Source organism: Odontesthes bonariensis, chromosome 24 (assembly GCF_027942865.1).
Source record: "Odontesthes bonariensis isolate fOdoBon6 chromosome 24, fOdoBon6.hap1, whole genome shotgun sequence".
NCBI lineage: Eukaryota > Metazoa > Chordata > Actinopteri > Atheriniformes > Atherinopsidae > Odontesthes > Odontesthes bonariensis.
In genome coordinates, this window is record NC_134529.1 from 27252228 (window position 1) to 27272016 (window position 19789).

Below are 19789 nucleotides of genomic sequence, written 5' to 3' on the forward strand. Positions count from 1 at the left end.
GAGAGCAGCCAGACGCCTCGCGAATATCTTCGGAACAGCTCCAAATGTTCAACAACAAGCAGGGGTGAGTAGAACATCATGTTATAATGTGAAATCAAGGGCCCAATGTCAAAAAAACGGTCTTATCCTTTAATGACACATTTTATTTACTTATCTTTAATGTTAAATTCAGGTTCTGATTGATTGGTTTATCTTTAAACCCCCCCCGATGTCTACCCATTGCAAAGCTATTACAACTACAGATTGGTAAATAAATAACTTTTCATGGTACAGATTCACCATCCCATCAACCCCAAAACTCAACTCCTAAGTAAGTGAATTTCTTTTCATTCTTCACACTACCAAAAATACAATACAATTCAGGCCTTCAAGGAGAGAAAGTCTCACGGAAAATGAATAAAACTATACATCTGTGCAGGTTGGCTTTGTTATCATTTCAGCTTCCAGTGCAGTCATTCAGAAGGAGCGAAAAGCGTGTTATAAAAATACTTTGGAGAACTAGTCTTCTTATTGCCCTCCACTGCAGACTTTAGATGAAATGCACAGGTCATCTATCAGTTCCGGAGTGACTCTGATGAAAGGCATCTTTAAATATTCCTTTACTGCTGGCTATTTGGGAGGCTTGTGTGGCGACTGCACGGGTGTTCCAGACTGCCATCTGGATTCTATCTCAGACCACAAATATTGTGAGGGTGAAAGCTCTTGGTGTTGGCGCAGGCCTCGAGGCTAAATGAATGGGAAGAGAGCGTTTTCAAACCCTAGAAACAGGTCAGCGCGAGGCGTGGGCTTCACCTCGTCTCACATAAAGCAGAGGAAAAGATCCATTGACGTGGAGAGATTCCGCCTCACCTTTCCTCCCACGCTATCTGAGGTATCTCAAGAGCTTCCCAAAATATCCCTAACCACGGAACAAAGGAACAAAATGGCAAGACGTGATATGTGATACAGCAAGGTTAAATATAGACTCCCCGCTGACGAGTAGGGCTATGTTTCATGATCCCTGCACGGTGCTATTGATTTACACCTTGAGTAGCTGTTGTGTCTTCCCTGGCTCAATGACATAGCTCCAGATTAAATAAAACAAGGATAGGGATTTTTTGTTTTTGTTGCACTTTCAGCAGATGCAGAAATAGGATCAGCAAGCCTCACTTCTTTACAGACTTTATGTGGCCTGCAACTTGAGAACAGGGAGAATCAAATGTTCTCACGCATGTCAGAGCACACAGCGTCCTGTTTTGGGGATTGAAATGGTCTTGTGGTATGTGAAGCACAAATGATCTGCCTGAGAAGTCAGAGAAATCCACCTTTTAGAGGAGAGGATATTTCTTTAGTTTTAAATGTCACTGCACATGCCATAATACATGGAGGATCATCAAAACATTACATCATGCAGGAAAAATCCATGAGAGAAGCTGCAAGCTTTTCCAGCTGAGGGCTGCTGCACGTAAATCAGAGCTCAGCGAGAAGAGGAGGGAATTACCGGGAGAAATATCATGAAAGCCTCTTGTTTTCTTGCAAAGTGTGAACAGGCTGCTCGAGTAAGAGGATCAGACATCTAAATGAGGCTCTGGAGGTGGTCTTCGGTCCAGGTCAGGTTAAAAATTAATCTGCGAGAGGGGACGTTAGCCTTTGATGACAATTTATTTAAAAAGTTACATTTCTGTCTACTTTTGTCCTCTTGACAAAATGAAACAAGCACATTTGTCTGCTAAGAAGCAGCATTTGTTTATCTAGAACTGTTTGATTCAAAGAAACTCCAGGGATATAACGGCAATAATGTCTCCCACTCTGTGTCATAAGTGCATGAAACATGCCTCAGAGTGACAGGAACAATAGCCTCTTTCACTGACTGCGCCAGGCTGGAGATGGGGAGGTGCATCATGGGAAACAGACAGGCTCTTACAGTTGAGCGCAGATACTTCAGAGGGGCCTCACACAAACCCAGGCAACAAGGAATGCCACTTAAACTTTCAGACATGGGTCATGTGTGAATTATGAACTCTCTGTCTGGATTTGAAGGCAGGCAGCACACAAACCTCTTACAACTCCTGATTTTGTATTGGAAACCATTTAGTGTAATAGGATATTTTGTCTTAATTCTAATCTACATACATGCAAATGATTAGCTACTTCCTTGTACAATCATATGCACAGATTTATTGAAAGCCAAAGCCCTATTGAATATTCTTGAAAAATGGAAATACTAATTTTTTCTTTAACTTTGAAGCTCTGTGGAATCCAATAATGAGAAAACCCTTTCAACACATATGTTGCCTCAGTTTGAAGAGTAACTCGGCATAATGATTGTACTATTTTTGGTACAATCATTCCCACCTTTATTACAGTTTGGCCTCTTTTTCCTAATGTTTTTTACTTTATTTCCATGACCACACAAGTCTCAACTGGATGAGCTGGAACAGGAAGTCATTCGTGATTCACCCGCATGTTTGAAACATTCCCTCCACCATTTCCTTTTTTGACATGGTTATAGAAACAACGCTGAATTCCACCACGTGTTACACACCATAGCTCAACAACCTGTCACCAAAATGGGTTTTCCCATCTTTTTCTTCCATCAAACGGTAATGTATGTCAGTCTTTAAATGTAAGCAATATGAGCTTTACATCTACTTGTATCACTAAACATGAGCAACATTAATATCAACAACAATAAACAACAATAAAAATCAACATCTGGCTTGACGCTGAAGTGAGGCAACGGTATCTTGGGGATCTGTGAACACCGGGAGCCGGCCCACCAATGACCACAGAGGCCGCCACCACGGGGAACCGCCCAGATCAGGGCAGGCCAGCGTCCACACCACAGCCAGGGCTGCAGTGCCGGATCCGTAAGCAGCCAGACTCAGGGCAGGACACACAGATGCCAGATCACCACGTGGTCAGAGTACATTAACAACTTGTATTCCGACTATTTCAGTTTAACTTCACTATTTACACAAAGCCACACACCATGACATTAACAGCTCCAAGACAAAGAGCAACTTTGTGTTTGACTGCAGCTGGAAGACTAAAAGCTGAAGCTGAAGTGCACTTTCAACACGTGAAAGCTGCCGTAGACAGATAAGTGAGCGCTATGTCACTTAGAATTATAGTTTCCTTTTTAACATGCAAGGATCAGAGGAATAGCTGGTCTGAATCTCTTTTTAGGCCGATAGGGTTAAAGTGCAAGTTTCCTGCATGAAGTGATGTTACTGTGTCGTGCTATTAGAAGACTTGTTAAAAGCCTCACATGAGAACACATGAGAAAAAGTTGAATGAATTATCAGTGAATATTAAGTCTCCTACAGCCACCACTCTGGCACCTGCAAAGGAAGTCAGAGAAGGAAGCTTTATTTCCTTTGCAACAGTTAGTCATAAATAAAAATGCGCACATTGTTGAGAATTTATTCCTTTTGAAAACTGTGGTTTCGTGTTGTTGATCGAGAACACACTCTGAAGGGCATTCCGAGTGTTGCCGAGCCTCCGCATGATGTGAATTTGATCAAAGATTTTTTAACACAAGAAGTTTAACTTATGACAAAAGAAACTCAAAAAATATAAGCAAAACCATTGGCTACCACCGGAATAAGAAAATATGTGTTAAACTATAAGTAAAGATCCGATAATCGGAATACAGCATCGTACGCCTTTTTGTTTGTGTCTTCACCGTGACAAATGTTTGCCTCGGCTTCACACAGACCTAACCACAACAGGAAAAAACAGTCTTCCTGCCAACTGAAAACAAATCATGTTTTGACACATAAAAACGGAACACAAGGCATGTACAAGGTCAGTTTTTACTTACAGATTTGTCCTTCATCTTCTGTGGGTGATTAGTGATCATTTATCCACCAGCAGCTTAAGAACACATCACTATCAGTCAGAGAGACGTGAGGTCAGAAAGATGATTGGCAGGTTGGCGGAGCGCAGGGAGGGCGTGCGTCCCTGCAGCATGAAGACAGACCCTCCTATCATCCACAATTACTCAGCCTCTCTCACAAACATGTGCACCATTTTCAAGTCAGACACCATTTGAATAGAAGGATTCTGTTTTGACGACTGTAATAGAGATGGTTATAATAAACTCTGTGAGATAATCGTTGAAACCTCGCCTCTTTCAGTCACCATTCTGCTGCTTTCTGATACGGCAAGAAAGTAAAAAAAAGAAACTCAAAGACCGAGAAGACGTGTTGAATTAGAAAAAAAGCGGAAAATGACAAAGAAGTGTAAATCAGTGAAAATGTACAGTTCATTTTGTTTCCCGGGCAAAAGAAATAATAACTAACAAAAGATAGAAATTAAAAGAAAAAATGTATCGTTTCACAATACAGCTAATTTAGTTAATTTAGTTTTCCTGGAGTGACTTAAGAGAGGTGAGCAAACATTATTAAGGGTCAAACTCAAAAGAATTAAATGATTGATTAAAACATTTTTGGGGGAATTTGCTAAAAGGGGCATTAAATGTAGCTGAAAGCTCAGCAAATGCCCCGTGGGGCTCTTTGAAAAACGTTTTTGGGAAATTTAAGATTTTTGTCTTTCTTTTTAATTCATATTTCAGATAATTCCTTATTTGAAGCTCCTTACCAGACATGCTGTTATATATGTAACATTTCAAGTCCACAGACATCACAGAATAATTCTCCTAATTTCTTCTCTCTATTTCCAGTTTTATCAAAATCTCACAAATCTTTTTTATCTCACGGGACAAACACCAACAACAAAAAAATCTCTATTTTGTAAAGAATATTATACTGTGCTCAGTATTAAGACTTTTTTTAAAAGAATATTGTGTTGTGCCACTATGAACAAAACAAAAACCTTTTTACTCACTGGCTGCAGCCAAACTTTGTTCTAAAAATCTTGTTTTCTCATGAATTGCATAAAAGGCCATTTATTCAAAGATATTTCGAGAATGACATTAAACTGCCTTAAACTTTTACCAACTCTTGGAACAAAGAGAATGACTCTGAATGTTTGTCAGAGTAGCCAAACCCAAACTTCCCAGCTGACACTTTCGCATTTAAATCACATTCTTTTCTTTTTTCTGCCACAAGAATCAAATAATAACAATCAAGCACTTTGGCCTGTGCTTCCAGCTGTACATTTGTTAAATTCATGACACGATTAATAGTGCAGCATACTGATTAGTTGCATTTTGAAAAAGGTATAGAGGAGAGAAACATAGATTCAAATGTTTTTGTTTATGCAGCTAACAGAATAAACTTAAGCAGCACTTGTTTGCTCAGCATGATAATGATCACCAATTTGCTTCTTTTCCCTCAAGACACAGTTCCTGTGTCAGATGAAGGCAGGCTCTGCTACTTGTAATCTATTTAAATGCTAAATGTAGGCAACTACAGCCTTTTATGCAGCCAAACTGATCTCCACTCTCACTAACTCCCAGCCTCTTGCTTTGGTCTCTCTACCTATCTTCCCTTTCACATTTTTTAGTAAAGCCTAACTGGACGTGAAACACTTTCTCCCAGAAAACTGAAGTTTGTTTTTGTATTGATGCATAAAAATGGAGTTTTGCCTTTTTTTTCTTTCTCAGGTTTAGTTTTTGGAGAAGTAGGACCATTATTTATTCTAACAAATATTACAAATGACAGTGAGTAATTATATTGTATATTGAAAAAAGTGAAAGTCAATCAATGATTAAAGGATAGTGCATTGATAGACAAAAAAGAACATCAAAATTAGAATAAACAAAAACTTCAGCAGGTTTGCATATAATCAACAAAGCGATTAAATGGAAGGCTTACAGTCTTTTTAATACATTGTTACATATTGTTTTACCGCATATTTAGTCACAGTTTAGATTTAGATTGATCTCAGAAATGTTTTCATATGAAATATGTTTACATATTAGATGCATATTTGTCTCCTTGCATCTGACTGTTAAAAATGTGATGAAAAAACATAAATCTTCTGAAAGCCTGCACAGCTGCTGTGCACTGAGTAAATGTCAGACAATACTGAAACAACATATTTTTGATCATTTTATTAGTATTATTTTTCTATTCAATTTTCTTTCAATTAATAACATAAACAATCAAATTTTCAATTAATTTTTTTTAAGCAAGTATTTGGTTTAAGTTCAAAATGAAAAAACTATTACAATGTAAGTTCTAACAATAATCTTCTCCCTTTTTTGCATAAAGTACCTACTCTCCAGTGGATAATCATAATTATCAGGCAAAAATACATTCATATTTTATGCTCGTTACAAACAGAGAGCAAATATGAAAGAACAAAGAGTCAACAGTCAGAGACAACAGGTGCAGATGAGCAGGTGCTTCACAACCTTGCTGCAAGGAGCCAATCAAGACTGTGACGCGTTGTGATGTGGCGTCCAACCACATTTGATCATATTCAGTTTGGGATGGATAATTAAAACTGTGGGGAAACTGTAAAAGTCAGAGGCGGGGAGCAGATAGTAGGCTGACAGGAGCCCACACTGCACTTTTTGAACACTTGGCTGATGCAGATCTTGTGACTCAGTATCAACAGTGGACCCTCCACGGCTGTGCCTGGTTGACCTTTCACCATCTGTCCCTAATGACACTGCCCAGGCCGTTAACCGCACGGAGCATGTGACACTGCAGGTGCACAACAAGGATGTGCTTGCTCACCACTGACCAGAGAGAGAGACAAGGAGACACATTCTGATTTCACCATCACACACACTGCTCTTTCCTGTGTTGATTTACTGCATCTGACACTCACCATCTGTAGTTAGCGTGGCTCAAGCTAATGCTTACATTGATTTATTTTCCGCTCTTTTCTTTTTGGTAGAATATATCTTCTTTAAGGGTTTCACCCACTGAACAACACTTTTATGTGAGATTTGTCTGAATTAAGAACTAGGCTATCATATGCATATTATTTATTTTCTTTAGTTAGATAGGATTACATTCTCAGCACTAACTGGGGACAGAATGACATGAAGAGTCAATCTGACAGAAGAAATATTTCTGAACAGACTTAATTAATACAGAACTAATTGAATGAACTACTTTTCAATAATATATACAATGTTAGTCATGATCATTAAAATGATTTGGAAAATATGAAGATGTAGTAAATGTGTTACTCAAGTCATTGTTGCCTTTTTATGAGGCAAACCAGATCAAAGCAGATCCTTCGTGACCCTTAAAGCCATAATGTGTAATATTTCACGTTGTCTATTAACAAATTTGAGTCTTATCATTCACAAGTATTACCTCAATCGTTATTAATTACCTCCATCACAAAAGTGCAGTGTTCTTATATTCTTTATATTCAGCATACGAATGTACATAAGAGTGTTACACTCCAATGAATGTCTCCATGTCGCTCCGCCATTTTAAAACTACGGGATTTGTAGAAGGACATGTCATCAGCTTCGCATTTTCCGTTTCCAATGTGGAAACGGAAAATGCGACATTCATTGTCCGTGAAATATTACACATTATAGCTTTAAATCATGTGCGACAATAAAAAAGTTGACAAGAAATTGGAAACAAATCATATTTCTTTCAAAACATATATATTTTGTTGTATCAAATACAATACTTTAGAGAAGAAAATGAACTGTTCAGCTGATATATCTGTAAATAAGTAAGTAATCTAGTGATACCCAAGAAAACCCAATACAGCTGACATGGAGGAAACTATTCCATTCTAAATGCCCTGGTGCTGTGGCTCAGGGTTTTATGTATGGATTCACTTGATGAAATTACCAGCAATCTATTTGACTAATATACATAACGATTATTCCCCCACAGGAAGGGCAATATTCATGGATTAAATTGAGCACATAGAGTCGCATGCTTTCCATTTCAGGTCTGTGTGCAACAAATAGAAAACTCATTGAGATGAGTGTCACACTTTCATTTCTATGTCCTCTCTTGCTGTAGAATAATTTTTCCTTTTTTTGTAGGAAATACTACAGAAAAAGCACCAGTCACAGTGGGCCACACCACGTCTGGTTGCCTGATGGAAAATGGTAAAAAATCTTGCTGATCTTGTTGTGAGGGAACAGGTTTTACAGTGCAGGATCGCGGCTCACTACAGGAAGTGGGCTCATTATGGCTCTTCCACGCCCACAACCTCGCCGTTCCCTCCCACCACCACACCAACCCCCTCCCAACCACCTGTGCTGGTCTCACAGGATAGCCCCCCACCCCCCAGCCTTCCTCTCCTACTTTACAGCTGCACTTCTCTACCAAACCGCAAACTGAGCGCGCTTTGTTCTTTTACGCTACGTTGCATCAACAACATTTGCAATGTGAATATTTTGGGTTTTTTAAACTCCCATAGAATAGCTAGAAAAGTAATGAATAAATAGAAAGATAGATAGATAAATAGGTGAAATAAATAAATAAGTATTTAACCATATAAGCAATGAATCTGTTCATTTAAATGTAATATTCTGTAAAGAATTATCAATAATTATTTTACATATCATGCTTGATGTGGGCTTGTGTGATTCAGAGGCAGAGGAGCAGTGGAGTCTTGTGTTTAAGGGTTAGCGTTAGCGGAGAGATGGATTTAAACAGGAAACTAGATGGGCTGTGAACAGCTAATATTTTGACATAAAGGTTCAGGGTGGCATCCATATATCTGCCAATTTCCTAAACTTACTACCCAGGTGTAGTACACCCTGGACAGGCTGCGAATCGGTCTGAAATAGATCAAGATTTCTGAGCGAACACAAAGAAAAACAGGAGGAACAACCCTGCACACTCAAACCCTCAGAGAATCACCGATAAACAAGGCCACAGCCACGCTGCCGTGCCAACTTACTGATACTACGATGTTCATCAAAGCTCCTTTGTAACAGTTTTTCTTTGCAACATATCTTTGCTCCAGAAAAAAAAAGAAAAAAAGAAATCAAATTGTTGTAAATACTCAACTAATCAATAGTTTAGTCTCGACACTGCAGAGGTGTATTACATTATGTTAACATGAGTTACTCAACAGGAGTGTTTTGTTTGGCCGGGGTGTCTTCGATGTCCAAAGCAGCTGAAATAAATCTGTGCAGACTGATCACTCTCGCAGCTCTAGCAGACAAACAATGTCTTGCTTCTGAGATCATTCCTTCTTCCTCCCTCCCATCCTTCAATAAAACCATCATCTGATTCCAAGTACAGGGAATCTGCTGATTGTTTAAAATGCCTTCCACCATGATCAACCAAGCTCCACTTTCTTTCCAGTCACTCCGCAGGACAGAGCAGTGGGGGCAGAAAATGTCCAACCTTTTAGCAAGATGGGAAATGGCTTTTTTCAGCTTCTCATGAGTAATGGTTTAAGTTTCAAGGAGTGACTGAAAGGCCACTGTAACTTGGTAAGAGTGATCAGGAAACAGAGCATCCTTCTGGGCAGTGAAGTGAGGAATCTGACACCGATGCTGGAGGTGAGATGTGCAAAAAATAAAGGGACTGACAGATTCTAGACAATTCTATATATGTACATATATTTACATCCTTTTTCCCATTAAAGCCATATTCTCACCACATGGCATTTTAACAAAAATGCAATTACATTTTAGCAAATATTCATATAGCTTAACTTCACTGACCTAATCTCACAAACAGCCTCATATCATGTTTAATCCCATTATAACTGACTTGACATATTATTACAATGTCATGCAAACAATAGCTCAGCAATGGGAGGAAAGCAGCGACACTGGCAAGCGTTTTACTGTTTCAGTGTTCATCCTGCAGTGTCAGTGCGCAAAACAAAAGGGTGTCACACAGAAGGATGTGACCTCAGGCTTCAGGGGAAGAAACACACTGTAGCATTCTCCTGTCTGAGCTCTGGTGACAAAAAATACAGCACACTTTACAGTCTGATGTCTTCAGATTCAGACACACTAATGTTTGAGACCATTAGCTAATACTGACACACTGTCAGGTGCACGGGGATTTCGGCTTTATCGTCAGAATGTGTCGGGAAGCCTACATTTCTGTATGCGCAGGGTGTATCAACATCAGTCTGCAGTTTTAGAACCCCATAACTCTCGTTGGTGGTGGGCTTTCTGCCACTGTTTCAGTCAAACAACTAAAAAGAAAAGTTATTGCACGTTGCTCAGGTTCGGTGAGCATGTGGAGAGCCTCGTTTTCACTGAAGCTACTGCAGCACAGAAAAGATGGAAGGTGTTAAAGGAGCGTTGAACATTTTTAACACGAACGGATCGAGCTTTTCAAATGAGAAAATAACTACGGGCAAAATACTGGTTATCGTGTTATTTTGAATGAACCTGATTTAATTAGTCTTGTAAATTTGACAGTTGTGTTTCCAGGAGAATTATATTTGAACTAAACAGTATGCTATGTAAACACAGAAAAATAATCTAATTCTATTCATCAAGGTAATATGAAGTTAGAGTTTTTAAGAGGCTACTGGGAAGACACAACGCCGACTATGATATAGGGTACACAACAATGCTGCAGAAACATGACATTAGCTTCTATTGGCAGAAATGTAATATTGTACGCTCATTGTATTCATCATTATAGAACTGTATGAGGAGGGTTGTGAATTTATTACCTTAGAGGAAGCTATTTATATCCAAAAACGCAGCCTGTATCTCTTCTTCTCCTCCTCCATGTGCCATGGATGTACGCTCAGCTAAAAAAACATAGAACTTTGCATCTTTTGTGGCACATGGTCCACTCTTATGTGGCAGCTTTCAAACCTTATCCTTATCCAGGTTCTCCAAAGAGCTTTACAATGTGTTTCTGATTCACCCACAATCATACAGCACTTATTCTTTATTCATGCACTCTGTACATGTGCTGCCTCACACATACAGTCACCTCTGCGTTGGGGGTGATGTGCGATCTTGCACATGGACACCTCAACTTGCTGGGGCGCTGGGCATCCAACTGCCGAACTTCCAGTTGGAGGACAACCAGTGTATTTGCTGATGTGCGGCCTATGAGTCATGAACATATATGCACTAAAACAGCCCCCAACCTTTTTTCTTAAGCCGGTCGGCGGTGAGAATGAGCGATAGAAGGTGGTGAAGCCTGATGCTGGGGTGGCTATATTGCATGTTGTTGATAATACACAACGCAAACTTTTCCAGCAGGCCAGCAGGAATGCAAGTTCCAGTGAACCTGGAAGCAGGAAACTCAAGGTAGCCTTTAGTGTATTTCTTTTTTTGAATGAATGTAAAAGTGTGACTGATAATTCTGGAAAGGAGTGGCAATCAGAGGGGATGCAGCTCTTTTGTAAGTCCATGAAGAAAGGTCAGGAACCAGCGATCTACGGTACATCAAATAATTGCGTGGGCAACAAAAAGCTGATTAATAGGTCAGCTTGCCAACAACGACACAGAGCTGAACTGTGGAAGGAGGCAGTAGGATTACTTTGTGGTGTAGTCATGCACATATGTGTGCAAATGGTGATGCTCGATGTCTCTAGGTTCGACACACTGGACCTTTAGGTAACTAATTACATTAATTCTTAATGAATTCTAAGTCATTTTACTTGTTTGGTAAATTAATTTTAAGATCCATTTTTTATTTATTTTTGTCTTTTGTGTTCATTTCTTGGAAGGCATATTCAATACTTAATATTAAATGAAACATCTGGGTTTCATTTCAAATTAAATTCCATGTACTTTGACGAATTTAGCTATTTACTGAAGTTATGTTATCCTTTGGTTCTTTAGTTCACATTAACTGTGGTATATAATATTTCGGCTATCATTACTATTACACTTTGTTGCATGATTTTTTATTTTATTTTAAATAAAGAATGACCTGTGAAAAACAACATCTTTAAAGAATCCATTTTTCAATTTTTTCTAATTCTTATAATTAAAATAATTCTTGACAATCACCTGTAGTTTCATTTTGCATGGGGGTCACAAATAAAATACCAATTTAAATTTTATTCATTTATTTATCTATTTATTTATCTATTTATTTATGTATTTATTTTAGTTTTTGTTTATTTTGTTTTAAGAGTAGCCAACATTAAGGAATCTGCTCATTACTGACCTTCAAATTTCATCCAACTTGTTAATGAGCATAGCTCCATAGTAACTACTGTACAGATCGTGGGACGAAATTGTTTTGTCAATTATCAGAAACAAATATGATGCCAAATGATATTGGAGTTACTTATTTTAAGTCAAGTAAAATGCATCAAAATGAGGACAAAACTGACAGCAAAGATAAAGCCTGCATGTGTGGCTGGGTTTACGAGGTGCAGCGTGGCTATTTTCTGGTCAATGCAACTTTGTTTTTTGTTCTATTCTGTTCCTCAGAGAGAAAAACTGTAGACAAACCTGCAGCAGTCCACTTTTATTTCAATTTAGTGTGTTACCCTGGAGGACTCAGACACAGCCTAAACCCAAAGACACATTGTTCACAATGCCTTTTTTTTTTACAGCTAACTTGACCACACACACCAGAGTCTGTACCATAAATAACCTAAGCAACCCTGAGAAAATTCAGCTTGATTATTTGGAAGAAATTAGCTTCTCTAGATGATAATGGCTGTTATCAATGTGAGTATCTGGACATAGTGTAAGGAATTGATCAGGCTCTTTGGCAATCATTTTCTCAATGGGCTTGGGAAGAAGAGACACTGTAGCACAAATACCGGTCCTTGTGACCAAACCAATAGAATACTTTTTTTTTAAAGCTTGTTTAAATAGGGACATGTGTTTTATACAGCACTGGGTGTATATGCTATCATCTGAATGATTAGAAGAACACCAAAACACATCTTACTGGCATTTTTGTCAAGCCAGCTTTCTCACGATAACCCACCTTACAGCAGATTTAGCTCTGTGTTATTTCAGTTCAGACGTACAGAAGTACCAATATTTCCCATTCAATTGTAAGTAGGATCATGTTGGACCTAAAATCTAAATATCATGAGAAGATAGTGACAATTTTAATTTGATCATTGATCAAAATGTAATTTGATCTTTCTGAAACTGAGACTTCCAGCATTTATATTGACGTCATAATGCAATAATACGAGGAATCATGAAAGTGACATCAAAATAAATTGTACACAATTAAATCTGTCATTCAAGCAAGTCAGATTGTTTCTTCTTATCACATTTTGTTTCAGAATGAGTCCATTTGGACAGTTAAGAAATCTCTATTCTGACAGAATTCTGTTTTATTCTTAAAGTGAACAAAAATGTAAATTTATCTTAAACTTAAAAAAACAAATGGTAATATAGCAAGAATAATATACTAAAATACTTGGACATTTTTAGAGTTCCTGAAACAATACACACACATTTCACAATTTCTGAATTGAACTCCAATTGGGTTGAATTGGACTGTATTATTGAAGTGCCTTGAAATTTGTTGTAATTTGGCGCTATATAAATACAACTGAATTGAACTGAACAGAATTAAATTTAAAAAAAGATTTCTCATCTTGATTTCTGAATCTTGTGACTCATGTGATAACTATTAAACTTATTTTAGAATTCATATAATTTGAGAAAGCACAAAATATTTCAAACTTGGATACAAATAAATTTTATTTAAACCAATTATCAGATTCTTAAAATAACTATGATGTCTGAGGTATAAATTATGATATGAAAGTCAGATTCAGTTCAATTCAACTCAGTTTAGTTCAGTTCAATACATTTCAATTAAACTGTTCAATTCATTAACGATATATCAATTGTAAATAATACAATTTTTTCAAAAAATACAAAAATCTGTTGACAGACTTTTGGAAAGTTGAAGTGTAGCAGAGAGAAAGATATGGTGGAAATCTTTAGAGAATGTTATGGAGTGCATTCTGAGTTTATTTACAGAATTGTAAAATCTAATTGAGAACTACAAAATAATTTCAAAACAGATGAACTTAGAAAAAAGGTTTTGCTGATAAAAAAGGGAGAATTCTATCACTATAAGGCCTTTAAGTTATAAATCCTAATGACTACGGTATAAATCACTTTTATTGACTCCTCCCTTTTTGCTTAGAAATCTGGGGTTTAGCTCAGATTCAAATTATTGGGGGAGCTGTGGAGGGTTCGACTACATGAAGCAAAGTCTGGGCCCAATACCAAAAGAGGAAAAACAGCAGACTACAAAACTGAATAATTTATATATCCTACTTTACCTGAAATCAATAAGAGAACATTTGATAATCTAATATTATTGGTTTTCACCTTGAGTGTTATCCAGGTAAAGGCCTTGTAATAGAAACCCTTTTGGTAACTTCATTTTGTTGAAATAGTCTTTGATTCTATTTGAGCATTATGTGGGACTATGTTATAATATGAAAAAAATAATTATGTCTGTTGTTTTGCTTTGTTGTGGTATTTTCACACTCTGAGTTTATCCAAACTATCTGATTAATCGCATCACTGATGAATTACCAAAATAATTTCACTGAGTTTGCACTGAAATGCTGCATATCACAACAACCAATGACCACATAAAACCACATGAATTCACTAAAACTAAAGCTATTGAGTTGTGTATTATCAGGGAACATCTTCTAGAAAAGCCCCTATTTGGTTGTTTTGTATAATAAATACATGTGTGTGACTGTCTACAGGTCATACTATAACTCTTTATTTTCTAAGAGTGGATCTGAACAAACCATTTTGCTTTGTTGCCCCCTGTGATGTTGAAGAAATAAGCCCCTTCCGCGACTAGTGAATAGATTTGCTCAAAAGAGTAGCTGACTTGAAGTGCACCATTCTTATTAAATTACAAATGCTGATCATTCGAACTCTAAAGATTCTCAACTGAAAGAAAAGCCCACCAACATCTGAAACAGCCACACAAGAGTCTGCATGCACTGCAGGCATCAGTGGACCAGAATACTCAATAAATCACTCATTTTTATGGCAATAACCTTACAACAGAAAATGCTTAGTTTGTCATCATGGCCTAAATGATGGTAGAATGAATGATCCGAGCGGTATTATGAATTGGAATTTGAAAAACACATCAAATGTCATAAGAAGTATATAACACTGGACTTCTAAGGTTGACACTTCAGCCCCATATCTTCTGACTGAGGAGTGAAGGTTATGTTTGACCTAAATGTAAGGATATCAAACACAACGTAACCTTTCAATTGAGCGATCTTAACCTGAGTGTGGACAAGTTAAGACATTTTTCAGTATAGTTTGCCAGTATCAATACTGCACTCATCCAATATAAACAGGATGTTACACTGTACTAAATGTTTCTCTTAATTCAGTGAACACCACTTTAGTTAAATATCCTCAGCGTCTTTTACACATCCTTTTTTTCCCCAGTGTTTCAATCCCTAATGGAATCTGATATGCATAATTTGATCAACTTAATATGGTCATGAACTTATTTAGACGACAGGATGGGTCACAAAAGAGTTTTAAGAGAGCATTTAAAAGGTCAAGCCTTCCGCTTGAGACAGTGCAACACACTTGTGAAATGATCAAATAGGTTTGATGCAACTCCCAGGACGATTTGCATGTCTTAATAATCTCTCACAGACAACACGTGTATAGAGAAAAAAAACACAAAGCAAAACAGAGCAATCAGAAATCAGCCTGTGGTGTTCTAAATGTGACAGCTTCTTGGCAAAAGTCAGAGTTGTGCCGCAGACATGCACAGACTTTGCAGCCACAGACTGATGGGAGCTGGGTCTGCTGGGATAATGCAATCTGATTTCACACGTCGCGCAATAATGCCAGTGCACATCGCTGCCGAGAACGGTGGGAGAAGAAGAATGAGCAGCCATGATGCAGGGAAGAAGGGTCGCAGTGGAGAGAAAGGGAGAGGGGGAAACAATAGCTCTTGGTGTAAAGTGTAGGATCTGAGATTTCTCCCAACAGTTGTGCCCCATCTACGCCTCACACTGGCTGGAGCCCAGTCAAACATGCCTTTGTGCTGACGTGGGAGAGCTATGGGAACATGTTTTTTTTTCTTCTTTTTCCAAGCTGAAGCACTGACTTGAGATGTTCAGCTTGAGCTTGTGGGCGTTACTCAAATATTTTTGGTGACGCAAACAAACGATACATAAGTGGAGGGAATACAAACACAGAATTTACAACAAGTTGTCAACATGTCAAACTGCACTTTGGCTATTTCCTTTATTAGGAAAAAAAATAATGATGCACCTTCACAGACTGTTTGGCATTATCTCAAGGAGAAATGCATTGACAACGATGAGAGATTGCTCCTCATCATCACATCTATTTTCGCTGCAATTTCATGAATCATTAAGCCATAAGTGGCTGTTTACTCCTGAACATGTGCGGCATTTCCAATCATCGGGCTCAGCAGAAGCCTGGGAGAGCAACCCTGGATGCTACAGTTCAGAATGGAAAGCCTGAAAAAGGAGTGGAGGGTCTGCAGGGTCGCACGATGGGATCCTGTTGCCGTGTGGGATTTCAGCTGCGGCTGGGAGGCCCTGAGGGACTCATCATGTCAAGATCCCCAAAACAGACTTACTCAGACCGGGAGATGCTCCAAAGTCAAGTTGAGAGATGCAGCTTACATAAGAGTCAGCCCAAAATGGTTACAAATAGTTTTGACAGACTTAGTGGGGTGGTCTGTGGCGTAGTGGGTACAGCAGGCACCCCATGTACAAGAGGTTAAAGTCCTAGCTGCAGCTGGCCCCGGTTCCAGTCCTGCATCGGATGGCCCTTTGCTGCGTGTTGTTCCCCCTTTCTCTGCCCCCTGCTTCCTGTCTCTCTACACTGTCCTATCTAACAAAGGCATAAAAAGCCCCCCAAAAAATAATAAATACTTTTTTTTTTTAAAAAAGATGGTCTTAGTAGTTCCACTATATGATATAATGTTATTTCCAGGTAAGAGATATTACAGCACTGCTGCCCTAATGAGGACCCCAACCCTAATTAAATGCCCAAAACGTGCCTTAAAATACAGTATAACCCGCTTTGACTCAAAGTGGATTTTCTAGGTGTTAATGTGCCAGAGATTCCAAACATCATCACTCATTTGAATTTGAAATGACAGTTTTTTTTACAGCCATGGAAGGGGGAAGAAGAAGCATGAAAATTCAAAAATAGTGACGCAATAACCCAGCAACAGTTCAGTGTTATCATTCCATGCAGTAGACTTACATCATGCTTCCACTGTATCAATTATTAGATTTTCTGTATCTTTGCTTTGATTGTTTTCAAATCACTGTTGTGATATTGTTTTCAATAATCACGCAAACTGATTCACTAAATGATGAGTAAACGCATCCCTCAAATGGTTCAAATTGTTCAAAAAAACAAATCTGGTCTCATTGTCTTCCCATCAAACTGCCTCTATTTTGGAAATCAAAATTCTGTCCGACACCATTTTAGAAAATATATATATATATTCAATGTGATATAGGTTTCCATGTGCGTTATGGGCTGCTGTAGCACAAAGAAAATGCGACAATGTAGCCGAACACCATGTGGGAGATAGGTTGAAGTGGCCTTTAAGCCTGCCTGAGTCACTCTGGGGTCTAACAGCACTGGACCACCTCCCCTCCCACTCCTTACAATAAACAGGAGATGGCTATGCATGGGGAAAGAAAAGCTGAGGCTACTGTACAGAACAAAGGGCTCAGAGTGGGAAACTGCGCATGAGTGCAGCCGCTTTGCACGTGTTGTGAAAGCAGCGCTATGTCAGTGAGAATGTATTCCCACGTCAGCGATCTTTGAAACAACAATGAGAAGATGGATCCTTATGAGCGCACCTGCACCTTCTCCCCCCACCGTGCAATTCCCTGATAGCCTTCGTGCAATCACAACCATTTTGACTGCCTTGCGGGAATAAATGCGCGAGACGTTGTAATAGTGGAGGTTGAGGAGGGTGGAGGGTGATGCTGCGATCCCCTTATGGCTTCCGTTGCATCAGCATTTACAGACAAAGAGGCTGGGATGCCGCGGACGTCACTGCTCATCAGAGCGCTGTATCACTCCATTAATGGCAGCATCACTCCGCTCCCTGATGATTCCAGTCATCTTCTTATTGAAGCAAACACGTGGCGGTCAAACAATATTGGACAAGCGAGGTCTCCTCAGAACAATTATTCTGCCGAGAATGCTGCAGTGCTAGTTGGGTTTGGAGGACACAAAGGGGCTTTCGTTCCATGACAAAGTGTACAAACCGAGCGCTGGAGTCAAGATGATGCTCGTCAGCATCGCTGTTAAACTCAGTTACAAACGCAACAGAACCACATTTTATATCAAACATCTATTTAAAATGACAAAGATTATTAAGAGGTAGCCTATACCAAAACATTGCCCGAAACAGATTTTTTTTTTAATCGAATATCTTTATTTCAAAATGGTGATTTCCTCAGATGAATATCGCATATTGGCTGGTGAGACCTTTATCAGTGTCTTGCATCACAACACATTTCAGCACTACATCACAGAGTGCTACATAATAAGACTGACTGGGACTGACTAAGCCACACTGCAGCATCCACTCACATGACAATGCAGGACCGCGCGTGCGGCGCAGTTTTTTTTTTTTAACACCGTCACCACTTGTATTTGATTTGAAAAGCGCGTTCTTTTGTTTTTGTGCGAGCCGATGCGGGACTCGAGGCTCCAAGTGTGTCTATAACACGAGGGGGCTACTAAATAATGACAATATGAGGGGTCTTCAACGGCTTCAGGCACAGGACTGAGAGGAGTCCAGCACACAAGGCTCGTCCTTACACAGCAAATATAGCGAATCTTTGTTTTTGTGTGTGTGATCAGTCACACAAGATGATGGCATCAGATATAATGCAATAACAATAATAATAATAATGATAATAATGATAGAATAATAATATGAAATGATATAATAATAGATTTATTTTCCCATTTAATGAGCAGGACGCTGTTTGTTGAGCGTTTCTCTTGCATTATATGCCAAAGCCTCGTCTGGGATCGCCAGGAGCATCTACTTCTCAAAAAGCCAGAAAGGGGCGCAGAGTCTGCGTATTGACTCAAAGCATAACAGGATGTGGTACAGAGTTGTGTTTCAGTCCCGAAGCCGCGTTCACACCCTTCGTTTACACATTACACCCTTCAGTTTTCGCACCGCATTCATGCATGCGGTTTTACGTTTTCTACTTTTTCTTCTTCTATTTGGCTCAGTTACTTTTTTTTCTCCACACAAGTCAGAGGGGCTGTTCGAGCCCACCGCCGTGCCACTTATGCAAGTTTGCAACGCGGCTCTGAGAGCATCAACAATAGGCTGAGATTTTTTTTTTTTTTTACAAAGCTGGCAGAAATAAGGCAAGAAGCAGAGGAGGGAGAGAATGACGCTGAGGACCGTGCACGGCAGCTTACCTTTTACTTTCTGTCCTGCGCCTTTTCCAGCCTTTTTTCTCTGTTTCCCACAGAAGTTCTCTCACATGATGACTCGCTTTGTCGTTTCCTGAAAGCCTCCCGGTTGCAGATGGGGGTGACTCCTTCTCGTTTCGCCGCAGTTCGCTTTTTTTTTCTCTCTTCTCACTTACAGCAACGATATCAAAAGAAAAAAACACAGCGTCTGTGATTCTACGGTCTGGTGTTTGTACGTGTGCACGCGCATGCGTGTGTCTGCGTGCGCGTGGTGATCCTGAGCGGCGTGCAGCTCCGTCTCCGCTGTTTGTTACACTCGACTGGAACGCCTACTCTCAGTCGCTACATTGTTGACATTCGGCCGCTGACGTCACCCCCATTCCCTCATTCACAACATCGTTAGCGCGGCGCAAGCTTTGCGTTGACGTCGGCGGGAAACGCGCGCGTACTCCAGCGAACGTGCGCACCGGAGCTTGGAGAATCGCACTACTGGCTGCCAGTTCAAATCCCTCCCCTCTTGCTCGC

At 39.3% G+C, this 19789-nt stretch overlaps 1 protein-coding gene across 2 annotated transcripts in view; it reads right to left on the reverse strand.

The window, feature by feature from the left end:
- The window catches only part of bach2b (BACH transcriptional regulator 2b), a 103376-nt gene extending 83790 nt beyond the window's left edge, over positions 1 to 19586 (reverse strand). Inside the window, exons 1-2 of one of the 2 annotated variants that reach the window (XM_075458856.1) lie at positions 19271 to 19586; positions 3806 to 3945 (exon numbers count right to left, since the gene is read on the reverse strand). In XM_075458856.1, the coding sequence (XP_075314971.1) occupies positions 3806 to 3844 (39 nt within the window). In that variant the 5' untranslated portion in view covers positions 3845 to 3945; positions 19271 to 19586. The remainder of the gene's footprint in view (positions 1 to 3805; positions 3946 to 19270) is intronic. The other variant, XM_075458857.1, reaches the window with a different exon arrangement.
- Positions 19587 to 19789: the final 203 nt, after the last annotated feature.